Source organism: Erythrolamprus reginae, chromosome 7 (genome assembly GCF_031021105.1).
Source record: "Erythrolamprus reginae isolate rEryReg1 chromosome 7, rEryReg1.hap1, whole genome shotgun sequence".
NCBI classification, from domain to species: domain Eukaryota; kingdom Metazoa; phylum Chordata; class Lepidosauria; order Squamata; family Dipsadidae; genus Erythrolamprus; species Erythrolamprus reginae.
The window spans coordinates 37,703,606-37,731,005 of record NC_091956.1 but is presented as its reverse complement, the minus strand read 5'-3'; the positions used below and the strand labels follow the sequence as shown (position 1 = coordinate 37,731,005).

General features: G+C 49.6%; 1 protein-coding gene across 2 annotated transcripts in view; it reads left to right on the top strand.

The window, feature by feature from the left end:
* RAB28 (RAB28, member RAS oncogene family) overlaps positions 1 to 27,400 on the top strand; it is a 326,361-nt gene that overhangs the window by 66,425 nt on the left and 232,536 nt on the right. For both annotated transcript variants that reach the window (XM_070757348.1, XM_070757350.1), the window contains exon 3: positions 23,209 to 23,297. In XM_070757348.1, the coding sequence (XP_070613449.1) occupies positions 23,209 to 23,297 (89 nt within the window). The remainder of the gene's footprint in view (positions 1 to 23,208; positions 23,298 to 27,400) is intronic.

Below are 27,400 nucleotides of genomic sequence, written 5' to 3'. Positions count from 1 at the left end.
CATCTCGTGGACTGCCTGCAGCTCCGAGAGAAAGTCCTCGGCAGCAGGCACCGGGGAATCTATGAGGGTCAAGGGAAAGAAACGAGGATGGAAGCCATAATTGGTGAAAAAGGGCGTGAGCCGGGTCGAGGAGTGGCGGGAGTTGTTGAAAGCAAACTCCGCTACAGGGAGGAACCTGGACCAATCAGTCTGGCGATCCGCCACTACACACCTCAGGTATTGCTCCAGTATCCCTATGACCTTTTCTGTGCCTCCATCGGTCTGGGGGTGCTGCGTCAATGCGAGGCACACGGACACATTCAGGGCCGACATCAATTCCCGCCAAAACCGGGCTGTGAATTGTGTTCCCCTGTCAGAGACCACCCGATCCGGAAGCCCATGTAACCTAAACACGTGGCTGATAAACATTTGGGCCGTGAGTTGGGCAGTGGGCACCCTAGTGCAAGATACAAAATGGACCATCTTGGTGAGCATGTCCATCACCACCATGACTACCGTGAAGCGAGCAGAGGAAGGCAAATGAGTTACAAAGTCAATGGACACGGCACCCCAGGGTCTCTCAGGCGTGGGCAAAGGTTGCAGTAATCCTGGTGGGGCTCCAGTCACCCCCTTGGCCGTACGACACCGGACACAGGTGGCCACATAGGAACACACATCATCTTGGATGCGTGGCCACCAGAATGTCCGAGAGACCAGCTCCAATGTTTTGAACAGGCCAAAATGCCCCGCCACTGGACAGTCATGACACTAGGTCATAATCAACCCTCTCACTGGGCCAGCGGGAACATACAGCTGCCCCCGGTACCGAAGCAGACCGTCTTGAAATGTCCAGGGGGAATTGGGTGTTAACTCCCGCACCCTCTGCGCTACAAACCCATCCTCCCGCTGCGCCTCCTGTAAACGGCGACGCAAGTCCACTGGGTCCTGAGTCGCAGCCAAAGCTGCAGGGGGTAGAACCGTCTGCAGAGGAGCCGGCTCCTTCGGGTGCGTGTACTCCGGCTTGCGCGACAAGGCGTCTGCTTGAGGGTTCTGGGTGCTGGGAGTGTACCTGATGCGGAAATTGAACTGCGCGAAAAAGAAGGACCAGCGGATCTGTCTCTGGTTCAATTTCCGAGCCGTCTGCAGATACTCGAGGTTCCGGTGGTCCGTCCGTACCTCGATTTGGTGACGGGCCCCCTCCAGGTAATGCCGCCAATGCTCAAAGGCGGCCTTCACCGCTAAGAGTTCCTTCTCCCAAATAGTATAATTCCTTTCCGAGGGAGACAATTTGCGGGAGAAGTAGGCACACGGAAACAGCATGTCACCGGGACGATGGGCTTGGAGGAGCACTGCGCCAACCGCTACATCTGAGGCGTCTGTTTCCAACACAAATGGCCGAGCGGGATCAGGATGGCGCAGAAGCGGTTCCGCCATGAACGCCGCTTTCAGGGCATCAAAAGCCCGCTGTTCCGCCTCCCCCCAACCAAACGGGACTTGTTTTTGTAACAACCGAGTCAAGGGCGTGGTTAACGTGCCATACCTCGGAACGAAAGCCCGATAGTAGTTCGCAAACGCCAAAAGATGTTGTACGTCTTTCACCCGTCGTGGAGGTTGCCAAGACTGAAGTGCGGCCACTTTGCCCGGGTCCATGGAAATGCCACCTGGAGACAAAATGTGCCCAAGGAATTCTACGGTAGTCTGGAAGAATTGGCACTTCTCCAGCTTGGCATACAAATGCTGCTCCCGCAACCGGAGCAGGACCCGGCGCAAATGGTCCAAATGCAAGGCATGGTTCGGGGAATACACTAAAATGTCATCAAGGTAAATCACCACGAAATGGTCCAACATGTCCCGGAACACGTCATTCATCAGATGTTGAAACACGGCCGGGGCGTTGGTGAGGCCAAATGGCATCACGGTGTATTCAAAGTGGCCGTAACGCGTGCCAAACGCTGTCTTCCACTCATCCCCAGCCCGCATCCGGACCAAATTGTACGCACTGCGCAAATCAATTTTGATGAACACCGTTGCCATCCGCAACCAGTCCACGAGTTCAGGGATCAAGGGCAAGGGGTACCTATTCCGCACCGTGATGGCGTTAAGGCGCCGATAGTCACAACAGAGGCGAAGATCACCCGTTTTCTTTTTCACGAACAAAACAGAGGCAGACAAAGGGGACTTGGATGGCCGAATAAATCGCTTGGCCAAATTCTTTCCCACAAACTCCTTGAGGGCCACAAGCTCCGGCTCTGACATGGAGTACAAACGACCAGCCGGGAGCTTGGCGTCAGGGATCAGGTCGATGGCACAGTCGTACGTCCGATGCGGTGGTAGCCGATCCGCCTCCTTCTCGTTAAACACATCGGCGAACTTTTCGAGGCAACGGGGTAACTGGATCGCAGGAACTACTGGGCCGTGGGCTGCGCGCACATGTCGGTGGTGGTCCACGCACTGCAAACTGGAGAATGTGACCAGGTTCTTGGACCACACCACATGCGGGTCATGCGCGCGCAGCCACGACAACCCCAGCACGAGGGGAAAATGAAGCCCCTTGGTAACATAAAACTGCAGGGCCTCCTCATGAGTTCCGATGCACATCCGCACCGGCAGGGTCTGGAAATGGATGGGACCAGCCAGCAATACCCGCCCATCGATGGTCTCCACAGTTAACGGCGGGATGACAGGACAAAGGGGCAAGGAATGGCGTTGGGCAAAGGCTTCGTCCAAGAAATTCGTCGTCGCCCCCGAATCCACGAGGGCCAACGCTGGATAAGTCCGAGTCTGTTGCGCAATATGCAGAGTCACCGCAAGCATCAGGTGTTGAAACGGTCCGGAGTCGGTAGCCGTGGAGTCAGGAGAAAGTGGGATCCCCGCCCGACCTAGTGTTGCCACCAAGCCGGGCCTCCCTCGTTTCCCGATCGTTCCGGCGATGGAGTACGTCCAGACAAAGGCCTCGCCATCAGAGAGTTCATGACAGGGACGGGGACACAAGGGGTTGTCTCCTGGAACTGCACGGGGGACGCCATGGGAAGCACGGGAGAGCTGGAGGGTACGGGAACGATGGCAGCCACCATGCTCCGCCTCTTGTGGGGACAAACAACAGCAAAATGTCCCGGGGCCCCGCACTAAAAACAACCCTGCCGCCCGCCGACGCCCTCGTTTCTCCGGGGTCTGTCGGGGACGTGCGTAACTCACGTCCATCGGCTCCCCGGCGGCAACACGATCCATCAGGCGTGGAGGTAGCGCTGGTGAAAAATGTCGGGGTGCAGGGACCGGAGCCAGGGTGCCTACGGTCGACAACCCCCGCCGCGGAACAGGTGTCGGCGGGACGCCTGACGCACGGGGGTTGGACCGTCCCGCTCGACGGACTTCCCTGGCCAACAGCCTGGCCTCTATGGCCAAGCAATGCCGCTCCAAAGCATCCAAAGTGCCGGGCAGCACCTCATGCACTAGTTCATCTAACATAGTGTCCGATAGTCCGTCCTGAAAGGCCTCGATCAGGGCAGCCTCATTCCACTGGACTTGCCCGGCCAGAGACCGAAAGTCAGCCATGTAGTCCGCCAGGGGACGCGAACCCTGGCGCAGTTGCTTCAGTGCCCGCGTGGCCGTCTGCTCCTGCACCGGGTCCGCAAATTGGTGCCGCAGCAGGTCACAGAAAGCAGCATAGTTCTGAAGTAGCGGGTCATCCCGAGCCAGGTAAGGAGCCATTTCATTCATTTCATTTATTTAGATTTGTATGCCGCCCCTCTCCGCAGACTCGGGGCGGATTAACACAGGATAACAGAAAACAATTTCAGCAAATCTAAATTTCTACTAAAAACATTTAAAAAACCCCATTTTCTAAGCACACATACATACACAGATACCATTCATAAATTGTATATGCCCGGGGGACATGTCTCAGTTCCCCCATGCCTGACGACACAGGTGGGTCTTAAGGAGTTTACGAAAGGCAAGGAGAGTAGGGGCAGTTCTAATCTCCGGGGGGAGTTGGTTCCAGAGGGTCGGGGCCACCACAGAGAAGGCTCTTCCCCTGGGGCCCGCCAACCGACATTGTTTAGTTGACGGGACCCGGAGAAGGCCCACTCTGTGGGACCTAATCGGTCGCTGGGATTCGTGTGGCAGCAGGCGGTCTCGGAGATATTCTGGTCCAGTGCCATGAAGGGCTTTAAAGGTCATAACCAACACTTTGAATTGTGACCGGAAGTTGATCGGCAACCAATGCAGACTACGGAGTATTGGTGAAACATGGGCATACCTAGGTAGGCCCATGACTGCTCTCGCAGCTGCATTCTGCACGATCTGAAGTTTCCGAACACTTTTCAAAGGTAGCCCCATGTAGAGAGCATTACAGTAGTCGAACCTCGAGGTGATGAGGGCATGAGTGACTGTGAGCAATGAGTCCCGGTCCAAATAGGGCCGCAACTGGTGCACCAGGCGAACCTGGGCAAACGCCCCCCTCGCCACAGCTGAAAGATGTTTCTCTAATGTGAGCTGTGGATCGAGGAGGACGCCCAAGTTGCGGACCCTCTCTGAGGGGGTCAAAAGTTTCCCCCCCCAGGGTAATGGAAGGAAAGATGGAATTGTCCTTGGGAGGCAAAACCCACAGCCACTCCGTCTTATCCGGGTTGAGTTTGAGTCTGTTGACACCCATCCAGGCCCCAACAGCCTCCAGACACCGGCACATCACTTCCACTGCTTCGTTGACTGGACATGGGGTGGAGATGTAAAGCTGGGTATCATCAGCGTACTGATGATACCTCACCCCATGCCCTTGGATGATCTCACCCAGCGGTTTCATGTAGATATTAAATAGCAGGGGGGAGAGGACCGACCCCTGAGGCACCCCACAAGGGAGAGACCTTGGAGTCGACCTCTGACCCCCCACTAACACCTACTGTGACTGACCGGAGAGGTAGGAGGAGAACCACTGGAGAACAGTGCCTCCCACTCTCAACCCCTCCAGCCGGTGCAGAAGGATACCATGGTCGATGGTATCGAAAGCCGCTGAGAGGTCAAGAAGCACCAGGACAGAGGATAAACCCCTGTCCCGGGCCCGCCAGAGATCATCCATCAACGCGACCAAAGCAGTTTCCGTGCTGTAACCGGGTCTGAAACCCGACTGCTGGGGACCTAGATAATCGGCTTCTTCCAAGGATCGTTGGAGCTGGAGTGCCACCACCTTCTCGACAACCTTCCCCATAAAGGGAAGGTTGGAGACTGGACGGTAGTTATTAAGAACGGCTGGGTCCAGGGAAGGCTTCTTGAGGAGGGGGCGCACGAGCGCCTCTTTATAGGATGATGGAAAGGATCTCCTCCCCAAGGAAGCGTTGATAATCTCCTGGACCCAGCTCCGTGTCACCTCCCTGCTGGCCGAAACCAGCCAGGAGGGACACGGATCCAGTAAACAGGTGGTGGAACTCACAGCTCCAATGGCCTTGTCCACTTCATCAGGTGTCACCAGATCAAACTCTTCCCAGACAGGTGGACAAGTACGGGCCCCAGTCACCTCAACTGACTCGTTGTCAGCCGACTCTGTTTTCCAATTGGAGTCGAGGTCCGCCCGGATCTGAGCGATTTTATCAGCGAAAAACGAGTTAAAATCCTCGGCACTACTCTGTAAGGGCTCCCCAACTCCCCTCTGATTAAGAAGGGAGCGGGTCACCCTAAACAGAGCAGCCGGGCGGGATTCCGCTGATGCAATCAAGGCGGCATGGTACGCGCATCTTGCCGCCTTGAGCGCCACTTTGTAAGTCTTAATAAAAGCTCTTACAAGTGTTCGATCGGATTCAGACTTACTCTTCCTCCATCGCTTCTCTAGACGTCTCCTTTGGCGTTTCAACTCCCGGAGCTCCTCGTTGAACCATGGGGCTCTACGGGGTCTAGCGCCATGGAGAGGTCGCAAAGGCGCAATCCGATCAAGAGCCTCCGCTGCAGCCTTGTTCCAGGCTTCCGCAAGAGACTCCGCCGAACTGTGGACGAGTGCATCTGGAATAACCCCAAGCGCCGTCTGAAAGCCCTCTGGGTCCATCAGGCGTCTGGGGCGGAACATCTTAATGGGTTCCGCCTCCCTGCGGGGAAGGATTGGAGCCAGGAAGTCAAGCCGTAGTAGAAAATGGTCTGACCATGACAAAGGCAGTATTTCTAAGCCCCTTAGTCTCAGACCATTACTCAATTGCTGAGAGAGGAATACCATGTCGGGTGCATGCCCTCCCTCGTGAGTTGGACCCTGTATTACTGGAGTCAGGTCAATGGCTGTCATGGTGGCCATGAACTCCTGTGCCAGTCCAGAGGCTTCGCCGAGTGACGGTAGATTGAAGTCCCCCAAGACAATAAGTCTGGGGAACTCCACCGCCAACCCAGCCACCTCCTCGAGCAGCACAGGCAGGGCTTTTGACACGCAGCTGGGAGGCAGGTACGTGAGAAACAAGCCCACCTGAACCCCTAAGTCCAACTTCATCAGGAGAGATTCGCAACCCGCAATCTCTGGAGCAATGAGTCCACGCAGGCAAAGGCTCTCCCTGGCTACAATAGCCACTCCTCCCCCCCTTCCCTGGGGTCGAGGTTGATGCCATATCTGAAACCCAGCTGGGCAAATTTCAGAGAGAGGAACTCCTCCCTCTGGGCCCAGCCAGGTTTCAGTAATGCATGCCAGGTCGGCCTCCTCATCCAGGATTAGATCCCGGATGAGGAGAGCTTTATTTACCACCGACCTGGCATTAAGCAGCAGCAACCTGAGTCCAGGGCCAGAGTTACACTCATCACCAGCACCCAAGGTTGTGCTCACAGAGCCAGAACAAGGGATCGTTATTACGCAACGATCCCTCGTTCCCCTGGAACGGCTAACTCTGTGGCCCCCGCCATATCTGCCTCTCCCCAGCAACACCGGGATGTTCTGACCCTCTGTCCCCCCAGAGATAGGTGCCCCTCCCCCTCCTGCCTCTCCAGCGCCAGGTGGGCCAACTATGTTACTTGCATCCTTCCCATTCATTTCACCCATATTATAACCCCATCCATCCCATCCATACCCATCATTCACTCCATACATACCACACCCTCCCCAATTGTCCATCATTAACCCCCCAAAAATTTAGTTAAAATATAGAACAATTTATAGTTAAAAATACTAAAATTAGAATACTAGTAAAAATAATGGATATAAAAATATAAAAATATATAAAAAATATGAGTAATGATGTAATAATTTAGTTGATTAAAATGAGTCCAGTCTAATCAGTAATATATAAGGTGCATATGTAGAGAATATAGGAATATAGGAATTTGGTTAGCAGCAACGTCATATCAGTTCTCAGTCTCTAGTTCTGGGTTAATAGTATGTTCTATGTCCCCGACAAGATAAAAAAGAAAGAAAGAGGGGGGTTAGGATAGGGAAAAGTCCCAGTCCTGGGTAGGTTGTCTCCTCTTGATGTAACCCGATTTCGCCTCCGGCTCCTTGGCTCCGCCCAGGACCCCCGGTTCTTGCCAGTCGTTGGTCTGCACTTTCTGTTGGTGTCGCTGCAGTCCAGGTGATATTGTTGCAACTTCCTTTGCCAAACAGCACTGCAGGACAGCCAAACGTTCATACAGCTCCTCACAATACAGCCTCGGCGTCGCCCTGACATCCTCCTCAGCTCCTCTCCCCTCGCAGACCTCGCTTTCAGTTCCTGTCCCCCTCGCAGACCTCGTTCCAGTGACGGAAGTCGGTCCGGCCTCTCCACGCTGGCCCTTCGATCGGCAGACCTTCCGGCGCTGGGCACTCCCACCAACAGCGCACCAGCGTCCCTGGCCCACCTCCGACATCTCCAGCCAGCACAGTCCAGGACACTCGCCTCTCGTTCTCTCACTCCTCACTCTCCTGCCTCCCGCTCCCTCCGCCTTCTGCCTTCCATGCAGGTCAGTTCGCTGTGGCGGCCGCCATTTTCCGCAGCCCAGCTGATCAGAGTCCGACTCTTCCGTGGCCAACAAAGTTCTTAGTTATCATCCAAAGGGTATCAAATGGGGGACTCCGAGGCAGGGACAACTCACCCTACAAGAATTTCTAGAGAAAGTTCGCTGACACGATCAAATCCCCCCTATATTCAAGATGTTTCACCCGTTGTCCGAGGAGCTGCAGCTTCCTCCCTCCCTCCTGCTTCCTCCACCGGAACCGGAGCCACCCACGACGCTGCAGGGCCAGCCAACAGGCTACACAGAAACGCCACCTTGTGGTCATCCCCCGGGAAGTGTATCATCTGGGCGTTGATAAAGAGCTGCACCTGGCTCTGGAACGCAGAAAACAGCCGCCGGTCCCCCCAGAACTTTTCCGGCATCGCCACAAAACATTTCCTTCTGGGCAAAGGTGCTGGAGGAGGTACCACAGGGGCCGCCTGGGGTGGGGCCGGCTGGGACAAAACCTCCACCTGGCGTTGTAACATCAGGACCGTCTGGGTCAACTGGGCAATGTCCCCTCGCAACTCTGCAAAGACAGCCTGCATGTCAGCTGCAGAAACGTCCATGGTGGCAGGCAAAAACAGGAAGCCAAAAAGCAAAAAATGCCCAACAAGGAACCAGCAGCAGAGAGCAAGAAAAATAAACAACCAAACCACCCCTCCAAAATGAGAACCAGGTGTCTGGTGGTTGGTGCAGTATTATACTGTTCTGTCTGGGTGCCCTCAGACTTCAACACCAACTGGAAAAAGCAGCCAGACACGCTGGTAAAAGCAAAAGCACTTTATAGTTTGAAAAATAAACACAGAGAAAAACCTGTTCTTCCCAACAGGCAGGCTATGAGACTTCACAGCAGAGTCCTGATGGCCAGACAATACAGCAGACTTCTTGCTGGCACACCCACCACTGTAGAGAATAAGACCCACACCTTTCCCCCCCAAGATTTCATTATTCAAAGTCACAAACCAGAATTCCAAGACGCCAAAGATCACAGCCAGGTCCCAGGACTCCCAAAGATAATACTCCACAAGCCAGGAAGGGTGGGTCTGCCTTTTCAGCCTTTTCAGAGAGCACCACGCCCAAACCCAGCTGTTGCCTCTTTAGTGCTGAAAGTACCTGGCTAATTGTCCCCTTCGTTGTGTTGCTCTTCTCTGCCGGAGATCGATTATTGCTTGTGCATTTTCATCTAAGGAATCCAGGCTGCTTGCTGGGGAGAGCTCCCTCTCGGGGGACTCTGGCTGTCCTCCCTCTCCCTCAGCCTGAGATTCCTCCTCCCCGTCTGCCTGAACCTCCTGTTCCTCATCCTCCCCCTCTGAGCAGGAAGCCGGCAGAGGATCAGCTGTTCCCTGAGGGGCCTCAGACGGAATCACAATGACCAACACTTTGAATTGTGACCGGAAACTGATCGGCAGCCAATGCAAGCCACAGAATGTTGAAGAAATGTGGGTGAATCTTGGAAGCCCCACAATGGCTCTCGTGGCTGCGTTCTGCACGATCTGAAGTTTCCGAACACTTTTCAAAGGTAGCCCCATGTAGAGAGAGTTACAGTAGTCGAACCTCGAGGTGATGAGGGCATGAGTGACTGTGAGCAATGACTCCCTGTCCAAATAGGGCCGCAACTGGTGCACCAGGCGAACCTGGGCAAACGCCCTCCTCGCCACAGCTGAAAGATGATGTTCCAATGTCAGCTGTGGATCGAGGAGGACGCCCAAGTTGTGAACCCTCTCTGAGGGGGTCAGTTCCCCCCCCAGGGTAATGGACGGACAGATGGAATTGTTCTTGGCAGGCAGAACCCACAGCCACTCTGTCTTGTCTGGGTTGAATTTGAGTTTGTTGACACCCATCCAGGCCCCAACAGCATCCAGGCACCGGCACATCACTTCCACTGCTTCGTTGACTGGACATGGGGTGGAGATGTATAACTGGGTATCATCGGCGTATTGATGATACCTCACCCCATGCCCTTGGATGATCTCACCCAGTGGTTTCATGTAGATATTAAATAGCAGGGGGGAGAGGACCGACCCCTGAGGCACCCCACAAGGGAGAGACCTAGAGGTCGACCTCTGACCCCCCACTAACACCGACTGCGACTGACCGGAGAGGTAGGAGGAGAACCACTGAAGAACAGTGCCTCTCACTCCCAACCCCTCCAGCCGGCGCAGAAGGATGCCATGGTCGATGGTATCGAAAGCTGCTGAGAGGTCAATAAGCACCAGGACAGAGGACAAGGCCCTGTCCCGGGCCCGCCAGAGATCATCCATCAACGCGACCAAAGCAGTTTCTGTGCTGTAGCCGGGCTTGAATCCAGACTGCTGAGGACCTAGATAATCGGCTTCTTCTTTTTTTTATAAAATAGTATTTATTGAATATTTACAAATATAAAAGACAGTACAAAACAATATATTGACAAAACAAGATGTTCATGTCATGTGCGTATGATCATCGTTTTCAATAATATCGAACATGCCACATCAAACAGTAACACCAAACACCCCTTTTCCCCCCTCCCCCCCGCTGCCAGTTTGCAGCTATATTTTATTTTATTTTCCCGGTTTTTTGTATCAGCGAAATCTTATCTCTTTAAGTTTGTACAATTGTTAATCTCAGTTTTCCTTTTCTAAATGTTGTGTTTGGTATTATAATTGTTATAGTTATATTTGATTTTGGTTTCTGAGAAGGAGTCAGCGAATAAATAAAATATTGCAATTGTTAAATGAATATCTTTGTTCAGTTCTTAGTTGTTGTATTTTTTTGTTCAGTCTTGTTTTTTATTTTATTTTATTTTTTTATGTCTTTCCTTATCTCTATCCCTTGCGTTGATCCAATTGTAGAACTTATCCCATGTGGTATATTTTTTATTTCCGTGTTATCTTTCAATTTTTATGTTAAAGAATCAAATTCGGCACACTCTAATATTTTTTTAATCAAGTCTCTGTCTGTTGGTACCTCTTCTCTTTTCCAATTTTGGGCTATTGTTATTCTGCTTGCTGTTATAATGTGTTGAATTATATAGTATTTTTTTTTCTTTATTTTCATATCTATTATCCCTAGTAAGAAGATCTCTGGTTTAAGTAAGAGGTTAATTTCCGTAATTTCATAGATCCAGGTTCTAATTTTGCTCCATAATTTTTTTACTTTTTGACAAGTCCACCACATATGGAAAAAAGTTCCGCTCGGGTTTGCGCATCTCCAGCAATTTGGCTTAGTTTTGGGGAAAATCTGTGCTAGTCTTGATGGTGCCATATGCCACCTGTAGAACATTTTTATAGTGTTTTCTTTATATGCTACTGATTTAGTAATTTTGTAGTTCTTATTCCAAATTGTCTCCCATTGGTCGATATAAATGTTGTATCCAAAGTTTCTTGCCCAGCTGGTCATTGATCCTTTTACTATTTCAGTTTCCATTTCATAATTTATTAAGTAATTATATATTTTTGTTATAAAATTTTCCCCCCCTCCTAATATTAATTTATCAAGGGTTGTGTCTTGTGCCAGTATTCCTTCATTTTTAATATCGTTTTGCCATTTTGAAAATATTAACCTGTATGGCCACCAGTCGATGTTTATATTTTGTTCTGCTAGCTCTTCTCTTGTTTTTATATTGCCTTCTGTATTTAATAAGTGGTTATAAGTTATCATATTTTTTAATTCTATGATGTTCGGGTGGGTAAGAGCTTCCAGACTGGAGTACCATCTAGGTATTTTTGTATAGTGATCTTTTTTTATTTTTGACCATGTTGTTATTAAAGCGTCTCTGATCATGTGGTTTTTAAAGTAAGATGGGATTTTTTGATGTTGGTTCCATAAAATGTTGTGCCAGCCAGAAAGCATATTGTGGCCTTCTAGTGCCAGTAGTCTCTCTGATTTAATCTCTATCCAACCTTTGATCCAGAGTAGATTAGTTGCCAAATAATATGCTTTAAAATCAGGTAGACCCAAACCTCCTTGTTTGGTTCTATCTTGTAACCATTTTAATCTTATTCTGGGCCTTTTGTTATTCCATATAAATTTAGAAATGACTTTATTCAATTTATTAAAAAAGTGATTGTCTAATTTTGTCGGGATTGTTTGGAAAAAGTATAAGAATTTCGGCAGGATTGACATTTTGATCGTCGCTATTCTACCCAGTAGCAAAATTTGCAGCTTGTTCCAATCTTTTAATTGTTTGTCAGTTGTCTTCAATAATATTTCATAGTTGTTTTCCTTAATGGTGCTACATTTTTTTGTAAGTGAGATCCCTAAATATTTAACTGTTTTGGCTATTTTAATTTTCAAAATTTCTTCCAAAGTTTTTTCTTGTTCTTTCATCATATTTTTAGTTATAATTTTAGTTTTTTGAGTGTTTATTTTTAGGCCTGCTACCCTGCCGAAATCGTCCACCTCCTCCATTATGTGTTTCCCTGATTCCAGTGGGTTTTCTAGTATCAAGACTAAGTCATCTGCGTAGGCCTGCAGTTTGAACTCTTGACCTTTGATTTTCAGCCCTCTTATTTTTACGTTGGCTCTGATCTGCCTTAACATGGTTTCTGTAGCAAGAATATATAATAGAGGAGATAATGGGCAACCTTGGCGAACCCCTTTTTCAATCTGAAATTTGTCCGTTAAGTCCCCATTAATTGCAATTCTTGTATATTGTTTATAATAAATTGTCTCAATCATTCTAATAAATTTGGGGCCGAATTTCATTTGTTTTATTAATTCCGTAATAAATCCCCAATTTAGATTGTCAAATGCTTTTTGGGCATCTAGAAAGATAAGAGCCAATTGTTTGTCCGAATGTTTTTCATAAAATTCTAAAACGTCCAATATTATCCTCGTATTATTTCTAATGTATCTGCCGGGTAGAAAACCGTTTTGATCCGGATGTATCTTGTTGTTTAAGATTACTTTTAATCTACTTACCATTATGCTCATAAAAATTTTGTAGTCCACGTTTAACAGGGAAATGGGTCTGTAATTTTGGATTCTATGCTTCTCTGCTTCGTTTTTAGGGATTAAACTCGTGATTGCCTCCATCCAGGAATTGGGCATTATACCTTTTTCTAACACAGTCATACCTCGTCTTACGAACCTAATTGGTTCCAGGGGGAGGTTCGTAAGACGAAAGGTTCGTAAGACGAAACATTGTTTCCCATAGGAAACAATGTAAAGTCAATTAATCCGTGCAACCAAAAATACCCCCGCAAAAAAAACCGCTGCCGCTCGGCTGTCACCTTTTAAAACAGCCTGGGGGCTTCTCAGTGATCTCCCGAACGCCGAACGCCAAACCCGAACTTCCGGGTTCGGCGTTCGGGAGGCCGCCGAGAAGCTCCCAAGCTGTTTTAAAAGGTGACAGCCGAGCGGCAGCGGTTTTTTTTGCGGGGGTTTTTTTGGTTGCACGGATTAATTGACTTTACATTGTTTCCTATGGGAAACAATGTTTCGTCTTACCCGAGCCCCGAAGTTCGGCAAAAGTTCGGGGTTCGGGAGGTTGCTGGGAAGCCCCCCAGGCCGGCTGTCACCTTTTAAAACAGCCGGGTGGCTTCCCAGCAGCTTCCCGAAGCCGGACGCCAAACCCGAACTTCCGCGTTCGGCGTTCAGAGACTGCTGGGAAGCCACGCGGCTGTTTTAAAAGGTGACAGCCGGGCTGGGGAGCTTCCCAGCAACCTCCCGAACCGAACCTGGGGTTCAGAAAAATTTTGCCTCTTCTTACGAACTTTTTTCGAGTTACGAACCGGCGTTCGGGAGGCTGCTGGGAAGCCCCGCCGCCCGGCTGTCACCCTTTAAAACAGCCGCGCGACTTCCCAGCAGTCTCCGAACGCAGGTTCGTAACTCGAAAAAAGTTCGTAAGAAGAGGCAAAATTTTTCTGAACCCCGGGTTCGGTTCGGGAGGTTGCTGGGAAGCCCCCCAGCACGGCTGTCACCTTTTAAAACAGCCGCGCGGCTTCCCAGCAGTCTCCGAACGCCAAACGCGGAAGTTCGGGTTTGGCGTTCGGCTTCGGGAAGCTGCTGGGAAGCCGCCCGGTTGTTTTAAAAGGTGACAGCCGGGCTGGGGGGCTTCCCAGCAACCTCCCGAACCGAACCCGGGGTTCAGAAAAATTTTGCCTCTTCTTACGAACTTTTTTCGAGTTACGAACTGGCGTTCGGGAGGCCTCTGGAAAGCCCCGCCGCCTGGCTGTCACCTTTTAAAACAGCCGCGCGACTTCCCAGCAGTCTCCTAACGCCGGTTCGTAACTCGAAAAAAGTTCATAAGAAGAGGCAAATTTTTTCTGAACCCCGGGTTCGTATCACGAGTTGTTCGTAAGACGAGGGGTTCATATCTTGAGGTACCACTGTACTTCATTATATAATACTAGTAGGAGGTCTCCTAAATCAGTAGAGAATTCTTTGTAAAATTCACAGATGATACCGTCTGGGCCTGGGGATTTATTATTTTTCAAGTTTTTTATTGTTTCTTCCAGTTCAATTATCGTGATTTCTTTTTTTAACCTTTTTCTTTCGTTATCAGTCAATTCTCCCGGTTCAGATTTTGTTATTTACACCTTTTGTTCCTCTAACGGTTTTATTTCCCTTTTGTAAAGTTCTTTATAGTACAGTAGAACCCCTACTTACGAGACTAATTGGTTCCAGAAGGAGGCTCGTAAGTCGGAACGCTCGTATGATGAAACATTGTTTCCCATAGGAAACAATGTAAAGTCAATTAATCCATACAACAACAAAAAAACCCGCTGCCGCCGAACGCGGAAGTTAGCGTTCGGCTTCAGGAGACAGCTGCGAAGCGGCGCGCGTGTTTTAAAAGGTCGCAGCTGGCCTGGGGGGCTTGCCAGCACCCCCCCGAGCCCCCCAGGCCGGCTGCAACCTTTTAAAACACGCGCGCCGCTTCGCAGCTGTCTCCTGAAGCCGAACGCTAACTTCCGCGTTCGGCTTCAGGAGACAGCTGCGAAGCGGCGCGCGTGTTTTAAAAGGTTGCAGCCGGCCTGGGGGGCTCGGGGGGGTGCTGGCAAGCCCCCCGGGCCGGCTGCAACCTTTTAAAACACGCGCGCCGCTTCGCAGCTGTCTCCTGAAGCCGAACGCTAATTATCAAATACTAAATACTAATTATCAAATCTATTAAATCTATTAATCTATTAATCAAATCTATTAAATCTATTAATAATTAATAATGTTCACAATTAATTAACAGTTAGTAATAGAGGTTAAAGATTAAGAAGATTTATGATATTTAGGATATTTAAGATGTTTAAGATATATTAATTAATAAGTAAACAAGTTTTATTGACAAGTAAGAAGTAAGAGAAAAAACTAAAAATTGAAAACAGTCTAAGAGTAGTAGATAAGTAATAAGATTTCCACTTTCCCGGCTGAGCTAAGATGTTTGTCTTTCTTCTTTCGTGAGTTCCTCGTCGCCCCTCGTCGCCCCTCGACACCTGTTGTAAATGGTCTCCCTTCTCCCCGGCTTTTGTTTCCTTCTGCGTTGTCCTTCCGCCGCTTCCGCCGCTTTCCACCACTTCGCAGCTGTTTCAAAACCCCCCGATTGCTCTCCCGGCCTCAAAAAGAGGCAAAATAAATCAGCAAATCTTCCTTCTGCTTTTGCTCTCTCCGCTCTCTCTTTCTATTCCTTCCTTTTTCTTTCTTTTACTTCGCGCTCTTCAGACAGCGCCCATTATACCGCCACTCCGCCACTCCGAGTTCCTTCTTTTTCCTTCGCCCTCCGCGTCTTCTTTCTCCTCAGTGTTTATTTCCACCACCACTCCTCTCTCTGGATAAGCGCCGTTCTTCTACTTTGCTGCTCCACCTGCCAGCAAACACACTGAGATCGAGCCGGGACGCCTTTCCTCACCTCCTTCCTCTCTGCTGTTTCTAACTCTCACAGTGTAGCATCCGCCATTCACTTCCTCTTACTCACTCCAACTTCCTTTTCCTTTCTTCTGCTTGTGCTCTGCACACAACGATCGCCGCTTTACCGCACTCCAGGAGACTCACAACACTCGAAAAAAGTAGCCTCAACACCGTCTGGTTTAAAATAACGATGGGTTGCTATTGCGCTCCACCGATTCCGCTGATTACACCGACTGTGGCTTCGACTCCCTGATGACAATTTAGCGTGCTGGGCCTTTGGGTTGAGGGTAAACCACAACTTTTTTTCCCGTCCGTTCACAGGGATCCGCCTCTCCGCCGGGGGGGATTTGCACGCCCCCCCTTGCTTGAGACTTCCCCTCTCTTCAGCACCCTCGACCGTGAGCAACTGTCTCCGTTATCACGGCTAACGAACAAAAACTTTGAGTGCAAATCTGGAGCCCCAAATTTGCACGTCGCACCGGCCTTGCCCCGCCCTGGAAGTCGATAATCGGCTTCTTCTAAGGGCCGCTGGATTTGGAGCGCCACCACCTTCTCAACAACCTTCCCTATAAAGGGAAGGTTGGAGACTGGATGGTAGTTATTAAACACGGCTGGGTCCAGGGAAGGCTTCTTGAGGAGGGGGCACACAAATGCCTCCTTATAAAGGGCCGGAAAGAACCCCCTCCCCAAGGAGGCGTTGACAATCTCCTGGGCCCAGCTCTGTGTCACATCTCGGCTGGCCAAAAATAACCAAGAGGGACACAGATCCAGTACACAGGTGGCGGAACTTACAGCTCCAATGGCCTTGTCCACTTCATCAGGTGTCACCAAGTCAAACTCCTCCCAGACTGATGGACAAAGACATTTAGCCCCAGTCACCTCGACTGACTCATTGTCAGCCGATACTGCTATGCAATTGGAGTCAAGATCAGCCCAGATCCAAGCAACTTTATCAGCGAAAAATGAGTTAAATTCCTTGGTACTACCCTGCAAGGGCTCCCCAACTCCCCCATGATTTAGAAGGGAGCGGGTCACCCTAAACAGAGCGGCCGGGCGGGATTCCGCTGATGCAATCAAGGCGGCATGGTACGCGCATCTTGCCGCCTTGAGCGCCACTTTGTAGGTCTTAATAAAAGCTCTTACAGGTGTTTGGTCGGATTCAGACTTACTCTTCCTCCATTGCTTCTCTAGACGACACTTCTGGCGTTTCAATTCCCGGAGCTCCTTGTTGAACAACGGAGCTCTACGGGGTCTAGTGCCACAGAGAGGTCGCAATGGCGCAAATCAGTCGAGAGCCTCCGCTGCAGCCTTGTTCCCGGTCTCAGCAAGAGATTCTGCCAAGCTGTGGACGAGTGAATCTGGTAAAACCACAAGCGCCCTCTGAAAGCCCTCAAGGTATCTGGGGCGGAACCTCCTAATCGGTTCTGCCTCCCTGCGGGGGAATATTCGAGCCAGGAAATCAAGCCGCAGTGGAAAATGGTCTGACCATGACAAAGGCAATGCTTCTAAGCCCCTTAGTCTCGGATCATTATTCAAGTGCTCCGAGAGGAATATCATGTCGGGTGTGTGTCCACCCTCGTGAGTCAGACCCTGAACTGCTGGAGTCAGGTCCATGGCTGTCATGGTGGCCATGAACTCCTGTGCTAATCCAGAGGAGCCGCCGAGTGAGGGCAGATTGAAGTCCCCCAGGACAATGAGTCTGGGGAACTCCACTGCCAACCCGGCCACCTCCTCGAGCAGCACAGGCAGGGCTGTTGACACGCAGCTGGGAGGCAGGTACGTGAGTAATAAGCCCACCTGAACCCCTAAATCCAACCTCACAAGGAATGACTCACAACCCGCAATCTCGGGCAACGAGTCTACACAGGCGAAGGTTCTCCTTGGCTACCATAGCCACTCCCCCCCTTCCCTGGGGTCGAGGCTGATGCCATATCTGAAACCCAGCTGGGCATATTTCCGAGAGAGGAACTCCTCCCTCTGGACCCAGCCAAGTTTCAGTCACACATGCCAAATCGGCCTCCTCATCCAGGATCAAATCCCGGATGAGGAGAGCTTTGTTTATTACTGATTTGGCATTGAGCAGCAGCAGCTTGAGCCCAGAGCCCGGATTGCTTAGCAATCAAATTTTGGGCTCAATTGTGGTCATTTCCTTCCCTCTCCTCCCCTCCATGACATTTCCTAGCTGTAACCGTGATGTGCAAGCTAGGATGTACATCTAAAGAAATGTGTAATGTTCTAATGTACAGAAGCTATGGTTAAATGTGTGGCAAAATGTGGAATCTGGGTATATTTTTCCTATCACAATAAATGAGGTTGAATGTGAAGAGCTGTGCATGTGTGTGTGTGTGTGTGTGTGTGTGCATACACATACAGTTTATATAGTAGATAATTATATTTTTGTGTGCCTGTGTGTAATAGGTATGCACATATATTGCATATATACATGGGGTGGACAAATGTTTGAACATGTTCAAATCAATCAAAACTTGACATTTTAATGTTTTTTTTAAAAAAGTCTGTTATTTGATGTTTTTTTAAACCACCTTTTTTTTACAGAAATTTAAGGAAATTGGTTATAACCTTGTAGAAATGGCAGACCTCTCAGACTTTCAAAGAGGTGCTTGAATGGCAGGCACTAGTGTAACAGAAAGTGCCTGAATGTATGGCGTTTCAAGAGGTAAGGTCTCAAAAGTAATGACTGCTTTTGAAAGAGAAGGGAAAACGTCCTCAGCCAAGCACAGGTCTGGTTGAAAGTCAAAGTTGTCTGAGAGAGACTGTCAGACTCTAAAGCGAATTGTTAGAGTGGATCGCAAGACTGCAGCTCCTAAAATCACTGCAGAGCTCAATAGACACGTACAGAACCCAGTTTCCACAAAAACTGTTCAAAGGGAGCTTCACAAATCTGGATTCCATGGAAGAGCTGCAATTATAAAACCTCTGCTCTCAAAGACAAATGTTTCAAAGTGTTTAGAGTGGTGTAGAAACCACCAGAAATGGTCTCTCGAGCAGTGGCAAAATGTGATTTTCTCTGACGAATCATTTACTTTTTTTCCAACCTCCGGCCGTGTTTACATCTGGAAACAGCTAAAAGAATTATTTCATCCAGACTGCCTTCTCCCATCCGTCAAACATGGCGGGGGTTCAGTGATTATTTGGGGTGCTATTTCTTGCAAATCCGCCGGGCCAATGATTTCCCTTCATGGAAGAATTAACAGCAATACACTATTTAGGAATTTTGGCCGACCAAATTCATCCTATGGTTCAAGAACTATTTCCAGAGAGGGATGCCATCTTTCAAGATGATAATGCACCAATCCATAGAGTAAGAATTGTTAATGAATGGCACGAGGAACATTCTAATGAAGTTCAGCATCTCATCTGACCACCACAAACACCAGACCCCAACATTATTGAGCATTTATGGTCGATTTTAGAGATTCAAGTAAGAAGTCGATTTTCACCACAATTGTCTCTAAAAGAACTGGAGGATGCTTTAACTGAAGAATGGGCTAAAATTCCTTTGGAAGCAATTCTCAGTTTGTATGAATCAATACCTCAGAGAATTGAGGCTGCATTTGCCGCAAAAGGTGGACCTACCCCATATTAAAAGATACAGTGATCCCCCGCTCGTTGCGAGGGTTCCGTTCCAGGACCCCGCGGAACGAGCGGGTTTTCACGAAGTAGCGCTGCGGAAGTAAAAACACCATCTGCGCATGTGCAGATGGTGTTTTTACTTCCGCAGCGCTAGCGAGGAGCCGAAGATTGGGGGCGGTGCGGGTGTTTTAAAACGTCCCCGCCGACATGGGGGGCTCGCTAGCACCCCCCTAACCCGGGTTGGGGGTTCGGGGGTGTGCTTTCGAGCCCCCCATGTCGGCGGGGATGTTTTAAAACACCCGCACGACTTTCCAATGAGTCCTGAAGACAACGCGTTTGTCTTCGGGACTCATTGGAAAGTCGCGCGGGTGTTTTAAAACATCCCCGCCGACATGGGCTCGTTAGCACACCCCCGAGCCCCCAACCCGGGTTTGGGGGTGTGCTAGCAAGCCCCCCATGTCGGCGGGGATGTTTTAAAACACCCGCGCGACTTTCCAATGAGTCCCGAAGACAACGCGTTTGTCTTCGGGACTCATTGGAAAGTCGCGCGGGTGTTTTAAAACGTCCCCGCCGGCATGGGGGGCTTCCTAGCAGCCCCCCAAACCCGGGTTGGGGGTCCGGGGGGTGCTGGCAAACCCCCCATGCCGGTGGCGACGTTTTAAAACAGCCGCCTCGCCCCCAATCTTTGGCTCCTCGCTAGCGGGCAGGCAGGCGGCTCCTCGCTAGCGGGCAGGCAGGCGAGAGCTAGCGCCAGCGAACGGCTTGTCCGCGCTCGCTCTGGCCGCGAGAATGAACGGTGTGGGCGGGCGAAGGGCGGGCGGCAGCGAGGAGTTTGCGTGGGCGGTGGGGAAACTCCTTGCTGATGCCCGCTGCTCGCCCTCCCGCCAGCAAGAGGGGGAAGACCCAGGGAAGCCGCCCAGCAGCTGATCTGCCGGGCACCATCTACGCATGCGTGCCCATAGAAAAAAGGGCACGCACGCGCAGATGGTGTTTTGACTTCCGGGTTGAAAAATCGCGAATTACCCTGTTCGCAATGGTCGGGGACGCAATAACCGGGGGATCACTGTATTTTGATGATTTTTCACAGTGTTTCCATTTTTTTGTCCACCCTCTGTATATACATATGATTAAGAAGTATATTTTTGGATATTCAGTAATAGTAAATATCTATTTTAATCTATTTTAATTGGTATTGTTGAGAATAGGATAAGTAAACGTGGTAATATATTTATCTTAATTAATGCAGTTTTCCATTTCTCCAAACCTTTCTCAATTTATTTTTTTAACTTTATATAATTATCTTCTTTAAGTGTTGAATTTGAATCTCCAAATATCTTACTTTTTAAACTATCTGTACAGTAGTACCTCTACTTATGAACGCCTCTACTAACAAACTTTTCGAGATACGAACCTGGTGTTTAAGATTTTTTTGCCTCTACTTCCAAACCATTTTCTATTTACGAACCCGAGCCCAGGGATTACTCTGCCTTGTGACTGCCATTGCCTGGATTCCCCAATGAAAAGTGACAGCACACACAAACATGTGTGCGTGGGTGACAAATCCCCCCCTCCCCCCCTCCAGGGTCGAGAACTGTCTTAATTGGAAGAAGTGGTGAAAGCAGAAGTAGAAGCAAAGAGAGATGCGTACCCTCCTCCTCCTATTGATCCCGTTCCCCCACGGAACAAACTAGAGGCCAAAAAAAAAGTGAAAAGGGTTCTTGATCAGTGGGAGGAAGCGCAGCTGCTCGGGATGAGGGTGCATGCGAGCTGGCAGGGAGAAGATGGAGGAGGAGGCAGAATGAACACCCTGCATCTCAGGACCACAGCCCTGCCCCGCAGACCCAGTTCTATAGCGAGACAACCCCCCCCTTCCAAACTGCATGGCCAGGTCTCTTTTCCCCCCCTCCCTTGGCTTCTGAGGCACTTTAATAGCAGGATTTAAGGCAAGCAAAGGGGATATCCCGGGGGCAGTCATATGGATGCCGGTGAGGGAGGAAGAGAAAGGAGGAGGAGGAAGAGAAGGAGAAGGGGGGGAGGAGAAGGAGAAGGGGGGGAGGAGAAGGAGAAGGGGGGGAGGAGAAGGAGAAGGAAGAGGAGGAAAAAAAATCCCGTAATAAACTTCTCCACCTCCTCCCAAAGCCCCTTCCTTCCTTCCCCAAGCTGTGCCAGTGCTGCCCTACGGCACTGCAGAAGACACAGCCGGGGAAGAGTGATTGCCTTCCCAGCCCTGCATGCCAGCAAATGAGTGAGCAACCTTGGGTGGAGGGGGGAACCGTGGAGGGAGAGGAGGAAGGGGGCAGTCGTTTGGATGCCAGGTGGAGGTAGAAGAGAAAGAAAGGAGGAGGAAGAAAGGAGGAGGAGGAGGAGGAGAAAAGAAGGGGAGGAAAAGGAGAAGCAGGGCTGTCAAGGAGGGCAGAAGCCAAAGTGGGGTTCCCAACGAGAGAGAAAGTCTCCCAGCTCCCAGAGAAAAGAAGCCCTCCCTTCGATCTGGGCAGCCTGGATCCAAGGGAGCATTTTCTGTTCTCTGAAAGAAACACCTGTGCAGTCTGGGTCCGCCAGTGAGAGCTTCACCTCGGCCGTTTCTTCTGAGGGTGGCTCGCTGTGTTCTTTCCTGGGTGCGGAGATTACACCCCCCGCCACCTCCTCTCTGCCGGGCTCTCCCCGCTTACCTCCCGTCTGCCCTCCCTACCCCCACCCTCCTTCAAAGGAAGCGAGGGAAGATTTGACAGAATGCCTGGCAGCTTTATTTGAATTCTTCCAGCTGGAAGATCCCAGGTGTTTCTTTCAGGAGACTAAAAAGAAAAGTGCCCTCACCTTCTGGGCTTCGAGATAAAGTCCCCTGTCAAACGGGAAGAGAAGCTGGGTGGAGAAAAAAACCCCTTTGGCATTGCAGGGGCTTGAGCAGAGGGGGACACCAGCGGAGGATTCGACTTTCTCCACGGAAGGTGGGGGGTTTGTGGCACCGAAGCCTCAGGATCTGCAGCAGGGAAGAGCCCATTGAAGTTTCGGCTGCTCCAAGGAAGGAAGGAAGGAAGGAAGGAAGGAAGGAAGGAAGGAAGGAGGGAAGGAGGGAAGGAGGGAAGGAGGGAAGGAGGGAGGGAGGGATGCCAGACTGACCATCTGCCTCCCCTTGGTGACTCCCGGGGGGGGGGGCTATAGAGGCTCCCCCCCCACCTGCCCAGCAGCCTCTGGAAGGTCCACTGTAAGCTCCTCTGGAAGCCTCCCTGGGTCTTCCCCCACTGCCCCTCCCTCCCTCTCTCTTTTGCTTCCCTGTGCTGCCTTTCTTCTCTCCTGGCAGCAGCTTGAGATCCCGGCCCGAACCACCAACCTGTCCTGGCAGTGGCTCGAGCTCCCTCCCTGCCAACCCTTCCTGGCAGTGGGGGCTCCTGGGCGGGCGTGGCGTGGCTTTTGGTGCAGATGGGGCTCAGATGGGTGAGAGGGGAAACTGGCAGTGAGATGGGCGGCTGTGGAGAGCTCCTCGGATGTGCTGTTCTCTACTCTGACGTCTTCACGCTTTGCTGTCATAGTAGGAGAAGGGATGGGGGGAGGGGGTTAGAAACCCTGCATAGGAAAGCCTGGCTCCAGTTCCTTTGCGATCCTTAGAGCCTGCAAACTTAAAAGCACTTGTTTTGGCTGCTGCTCGCAGGAGCAGCAGTAGCTGAGAGAGAAGCGAGGGTTCGTAAGTAGAAAATGGTTCAGAAGTAGAGGCAAATAAAATCTTAAACACTAGGTCCGCATCTTGAAATGTTTGTCAGTAGAAGCGTTCCTAAGTAGAGGTACCACTGTATATTGTATAGTGTTTCAGTATTGTAAAGATTATTTATATCTGATTCTGTAACCAAGCTATGCCTTATACATCAGTTTCCCCCCCTCTTTCCCTCTTTTCAGGAAATATAAATGTTACTCTTCATGTATGGGATATTGGAGGCCAAACAATAGGAAGCAAGATGCTGGACAAATATATCTATGGTGCACAGGTATGGATAAAGAATTATAAACTACCATAGGTTAATGTTGATTTTCCTAGAATATTTAAAAATAATAATTTACAACCTAACTAACTGAATATGAAGATGTGAATAGATAAATGAAATTTATTTGAACAATCATTTTGCAGATCAAGGTTTATTTTGGGCAGTGTGATAGGACAGTAGTTTCTTATGAATGAGATGTATCCTTAATAGCTCTCTGAAACAGATGTTGCTTGCTTTATATTGTGTATATTCAGTTGAAAATAGCAGTTTGTATCACAGTTATAGATACTTCCTGTTGAGAAAAAGGAGGACTTCCGGGGTGGCACCATGGCAACGCGATGCAAAGCCTAGCAGCTGCTGGACTATGCTTGAATTTTTCCATTCCGAAATTGTATAATTGGTAATGCAATTCCTCAGGGGGGAGAGCAGAATAAAGGGATAGCTTAAGGCAGCGGGTGGAAGTGCAAACCCCCATTGTGGCAAATGGAAACCCCTGTTATTGGACGGGAAAGAAACTGAAGTTTTTGTTCGATCCAAAGATACGGCGCACTGAACCTACATCTGGGGAGGAAGAAGAAAATTGAAGTGGTGGGCACCAGCGGAGCTGATTTAACCAGCTAAACTTTTCACCTGTAAAATCCTAGTGGAATAGTTCAGAGAAGGAAAGCTGTAAAAGTGATTCTCCTGAATGAAACCAAGCGGCGATCGAGTGGATGGGAGTAGATAGCGAATAGCGAGTGAAAGTTGATGACGGAAGCTGATGGCGAAACATGGGTGAATGTGTGCTAAATGACAGCGTGAATGGAACAGAGGATGGGAGACTGGAAAGGTGAAATGGTGGACTGGAGCTTGTGATAAAAGCAAGACCCAATAATATTAACATTAAAAGAACCAAAAAGGGAATATTAAAGATGGACAATGAATCAATCCTTGACAAAAGAAAATAACTACAATCAGTGTTCCCTCTAATTTTTTTTCGGGGTGAGCGGAAAAGTATAGTGTCTGAGCGGCAGTCCCTTTGGCACTGGGCGGCATGTAAGTATAAATAAATAAATAAATAAATAAATAAATAAATAAAGTAAGTGTGGGCGTGCGCTATCACACATGAGCAAGTTCTTGCATCCATAATTCTATCCTTTCTATGTCTTCCTCCCTCTTTCCTCCCTCCCACTTTCCTTTCTATCTCTCCCTCCCTCTTTTCTTTCTATCTTTCCCTCCCTCTTTCCTTTCTATCTCTCCCTCCCTCTTTCCTTTCTATCTCTCCCTCCCTCTTTCCTCCCTCCCTCTTTCCTTTCTATCTCTCCCTCCCTCTTTCCTTTCTATCTTTCTTTCCCCCTGCCTTTCTCCAAGCCCTTCCTTTTTCCTCTCCCTAACTACCCCCTTCTCCATCCTTTCTATCTCTCCCTCCCCCTTTCTCTCTCCCTTCCTTCATCTTTCATTCCCTCTCTCTCCATCCCTCTTCCTTTCTCTCTTCCTTCCTTCCTCTCTTTTTTGTTCTTTCTCTCTCCCTCCTTCCCTCCCTCTATGTCTTTCCCTCCCCCTCCTTCCCCCCTCTCTTTCTCTCTTGCTTTCTTTCCCTGTCTTTCTCTCTTGCTTTCTTTCTCATTCTCTCTCCCCTCCTTTCTCTCTCTCTTTCTCTCTCGTTCACCATGCCGGCAACAGAGAAAGAGAGAGAGAGAGAGAGATGGAGAGAGAGTGGAGGGCGCCGTTGTCTTCGCCTCTGCCCGGCGGCTCTGCAGCAAAGAGGAAGCAGCCGCGCACCGCTTCCCGGGAGCCCGGCTGACTTTTGGAGCCGTTTTGTTTTCGGCTGGGCGGAGGCGGCGCGCGGAGGCGAAGACACGGCGCCCGGCCAAGCTCCGCCTCCTGGGAGCCCAGCCGACTTTTGGAGCCATTTTGTTTTCAGCTGGGCTCCCGGGAGGTGGAGCATGGCCGGGCACCGTGTCTTCGCCTCCGCGTGCCGCTTCCGCCCGGCTGAAAACAAAACGGCTCCAAAAGTCAGCCGGGGTCCTGGGAGGCAGAGTGTGGGTGGGCGCCGTGTCTTCGCCTCCGTGCGGCTCTGCAGCGAAGAGGAAGTAGCCGCGCACCGCCTTACGGGAGCCCGGCTGACTTTTGGAGCCGTTTTGTTTTCGGCCGGGCGGAGGCGGCGCTCGGAGGCAAAGACACGGTGCCCGGCCACGCTCCGCCTCCCGGTATCCCAGCCGACTTTTGGAGCCATTTTGTTTTCAGCTGGGCTCCCGGGAGGCGGAGCGTGGCCGGGTGCTGTGTTGCAGCGGAGGAGAAAGAGAGGCGGAGTGGGCAGCGAGCAGCGGGTGTGCGGCCAGGTGTTCGGGGGGCAGCCGGCGCGCGCTCCCCAAATCTCCCTGCCAGCCCACCCGCCCGGAACATTCAAAGTAAGAAAACCCTTCGCTCTTACTTTGAATGTTCTGGGCGGGCGCGCAGGCAGGGAGATGGGAAGAGCGCCCGCCGGCCCGCGCGCCCGCCAGCCTCCGGAGAATGCATGTCCCCCCTCTTGCAGCGGAGGAGAAAGAGGCCGGGCGGTTGGGGGGCAGGGCCGAGAGGCCAGGAGCGCGAGGGGGCCGGAGGCATCATGGAGAGGCAGGTGTGGCCGCGGCTCCCTTCTACTGCCCACGGCTCCCCGCCCGCCCCCCCGCGGGCTGGCAGGGGGATAGGGAGTGTGCGGCCGAGGAAAAGGGTGCGTGCGGGGGTATTTTGGAGCGCGCGCGCGCTCACGTGCGCAGCTTACAGGGAACGGTGACTACAATATATTAAATATATGAAGGAAGAATTGAAGTACTTTTTACAGGATAATTGGAATGAAGAAACGACAACTCAAAATTTGTGGGATGCCACGAAAGCATATATTAGGGGTCTAACTATTGCATACACAGCTAGGAAAAAGAAAATTAAAAATAAACACATGGAAGAGTGTCAAAATAAAATTCAACACATAGAAAAGGAAATGCAAAAAACCCCACAGAATGAGGAATTAGAGATAATTTAAAGCACAAAATTAATTTACTGGTTCAAGAAGAAATAGCCTCACAAATTAGAATGGCCAAGCAAAATTAATTTGAAAATGCGAATAAAGTGGACAGATGGTTGGCATATAAATTAAAAAACGAAAAGAAGAAAGATATATACAATTAGAAGATGGAAATGGAGACAAGCAATTTACAATAGAAACAAAGAAAAAAATAGTGGTAGAATATTTTAAAGAACTCTACAAGAAAGAAGTAGATGAGGAACAGCTGAAGGCATACATAAAGAGAATAGACTTAGGAGAATTAACTGAATAAGGAATCATTGAACAAAAAAATAACAGCAATAGAATTAGAAAACACAACTCAGAAACAAAAAAATAACAAAACACCAGGGCCAGACGGGATTCCGAATGAATACTACAAAGAGCTAAGAGAAACACAAGAACTAATATTATCCACATTCAATGAGGTTATAGACTGTGGGGAAATTCCAAAATCTTGGACTGAAGCATTAATAACTCTGATACCAAAAGATAATTCAGAAAAACAAAAAATACAAAATTATAGACAGATCTCATTACTCAACGCAGACTACAACATATTCATGACAATTATGGCAAATAGAATAAACCAATTTTAAATGAATGGATACATGTGGATCAAAACGGGTTCCTACCTGGCAGATTTATCTGAAACAATACAAGGATGATACTTAATACACTTGCATTTTATGATACTCCTCTAGAGAAATCCTTGGCACTTATGTTTTTGGGTGCAAAGAAAGCTTTTGATAATCTGAAATGGGAATTTATAACCAAACTACTAAAACAAATGAAATTTGGTACTAAGTTTATTAGGATGATAGAAACAATTTATAACACACAATTGGCAAAAATAATGGTAAATGGAGAATTGACTGAGAAATTTCAAATTTGGAAGGGAGTATGTCAGGAATGTCCTCTATCCCCCTTGCTTTTTATTTTTTACTTTGAAACCATGTTAAGACACATTAGGGGAAATTCAGAAATTACTGGTTTGTAAATTAAAGGACAGGAATTTAAATTACAGGCATATGCGGATGATTTAGTTTTCATATTAGAAGAACCATTACAGGCAAGACTACAA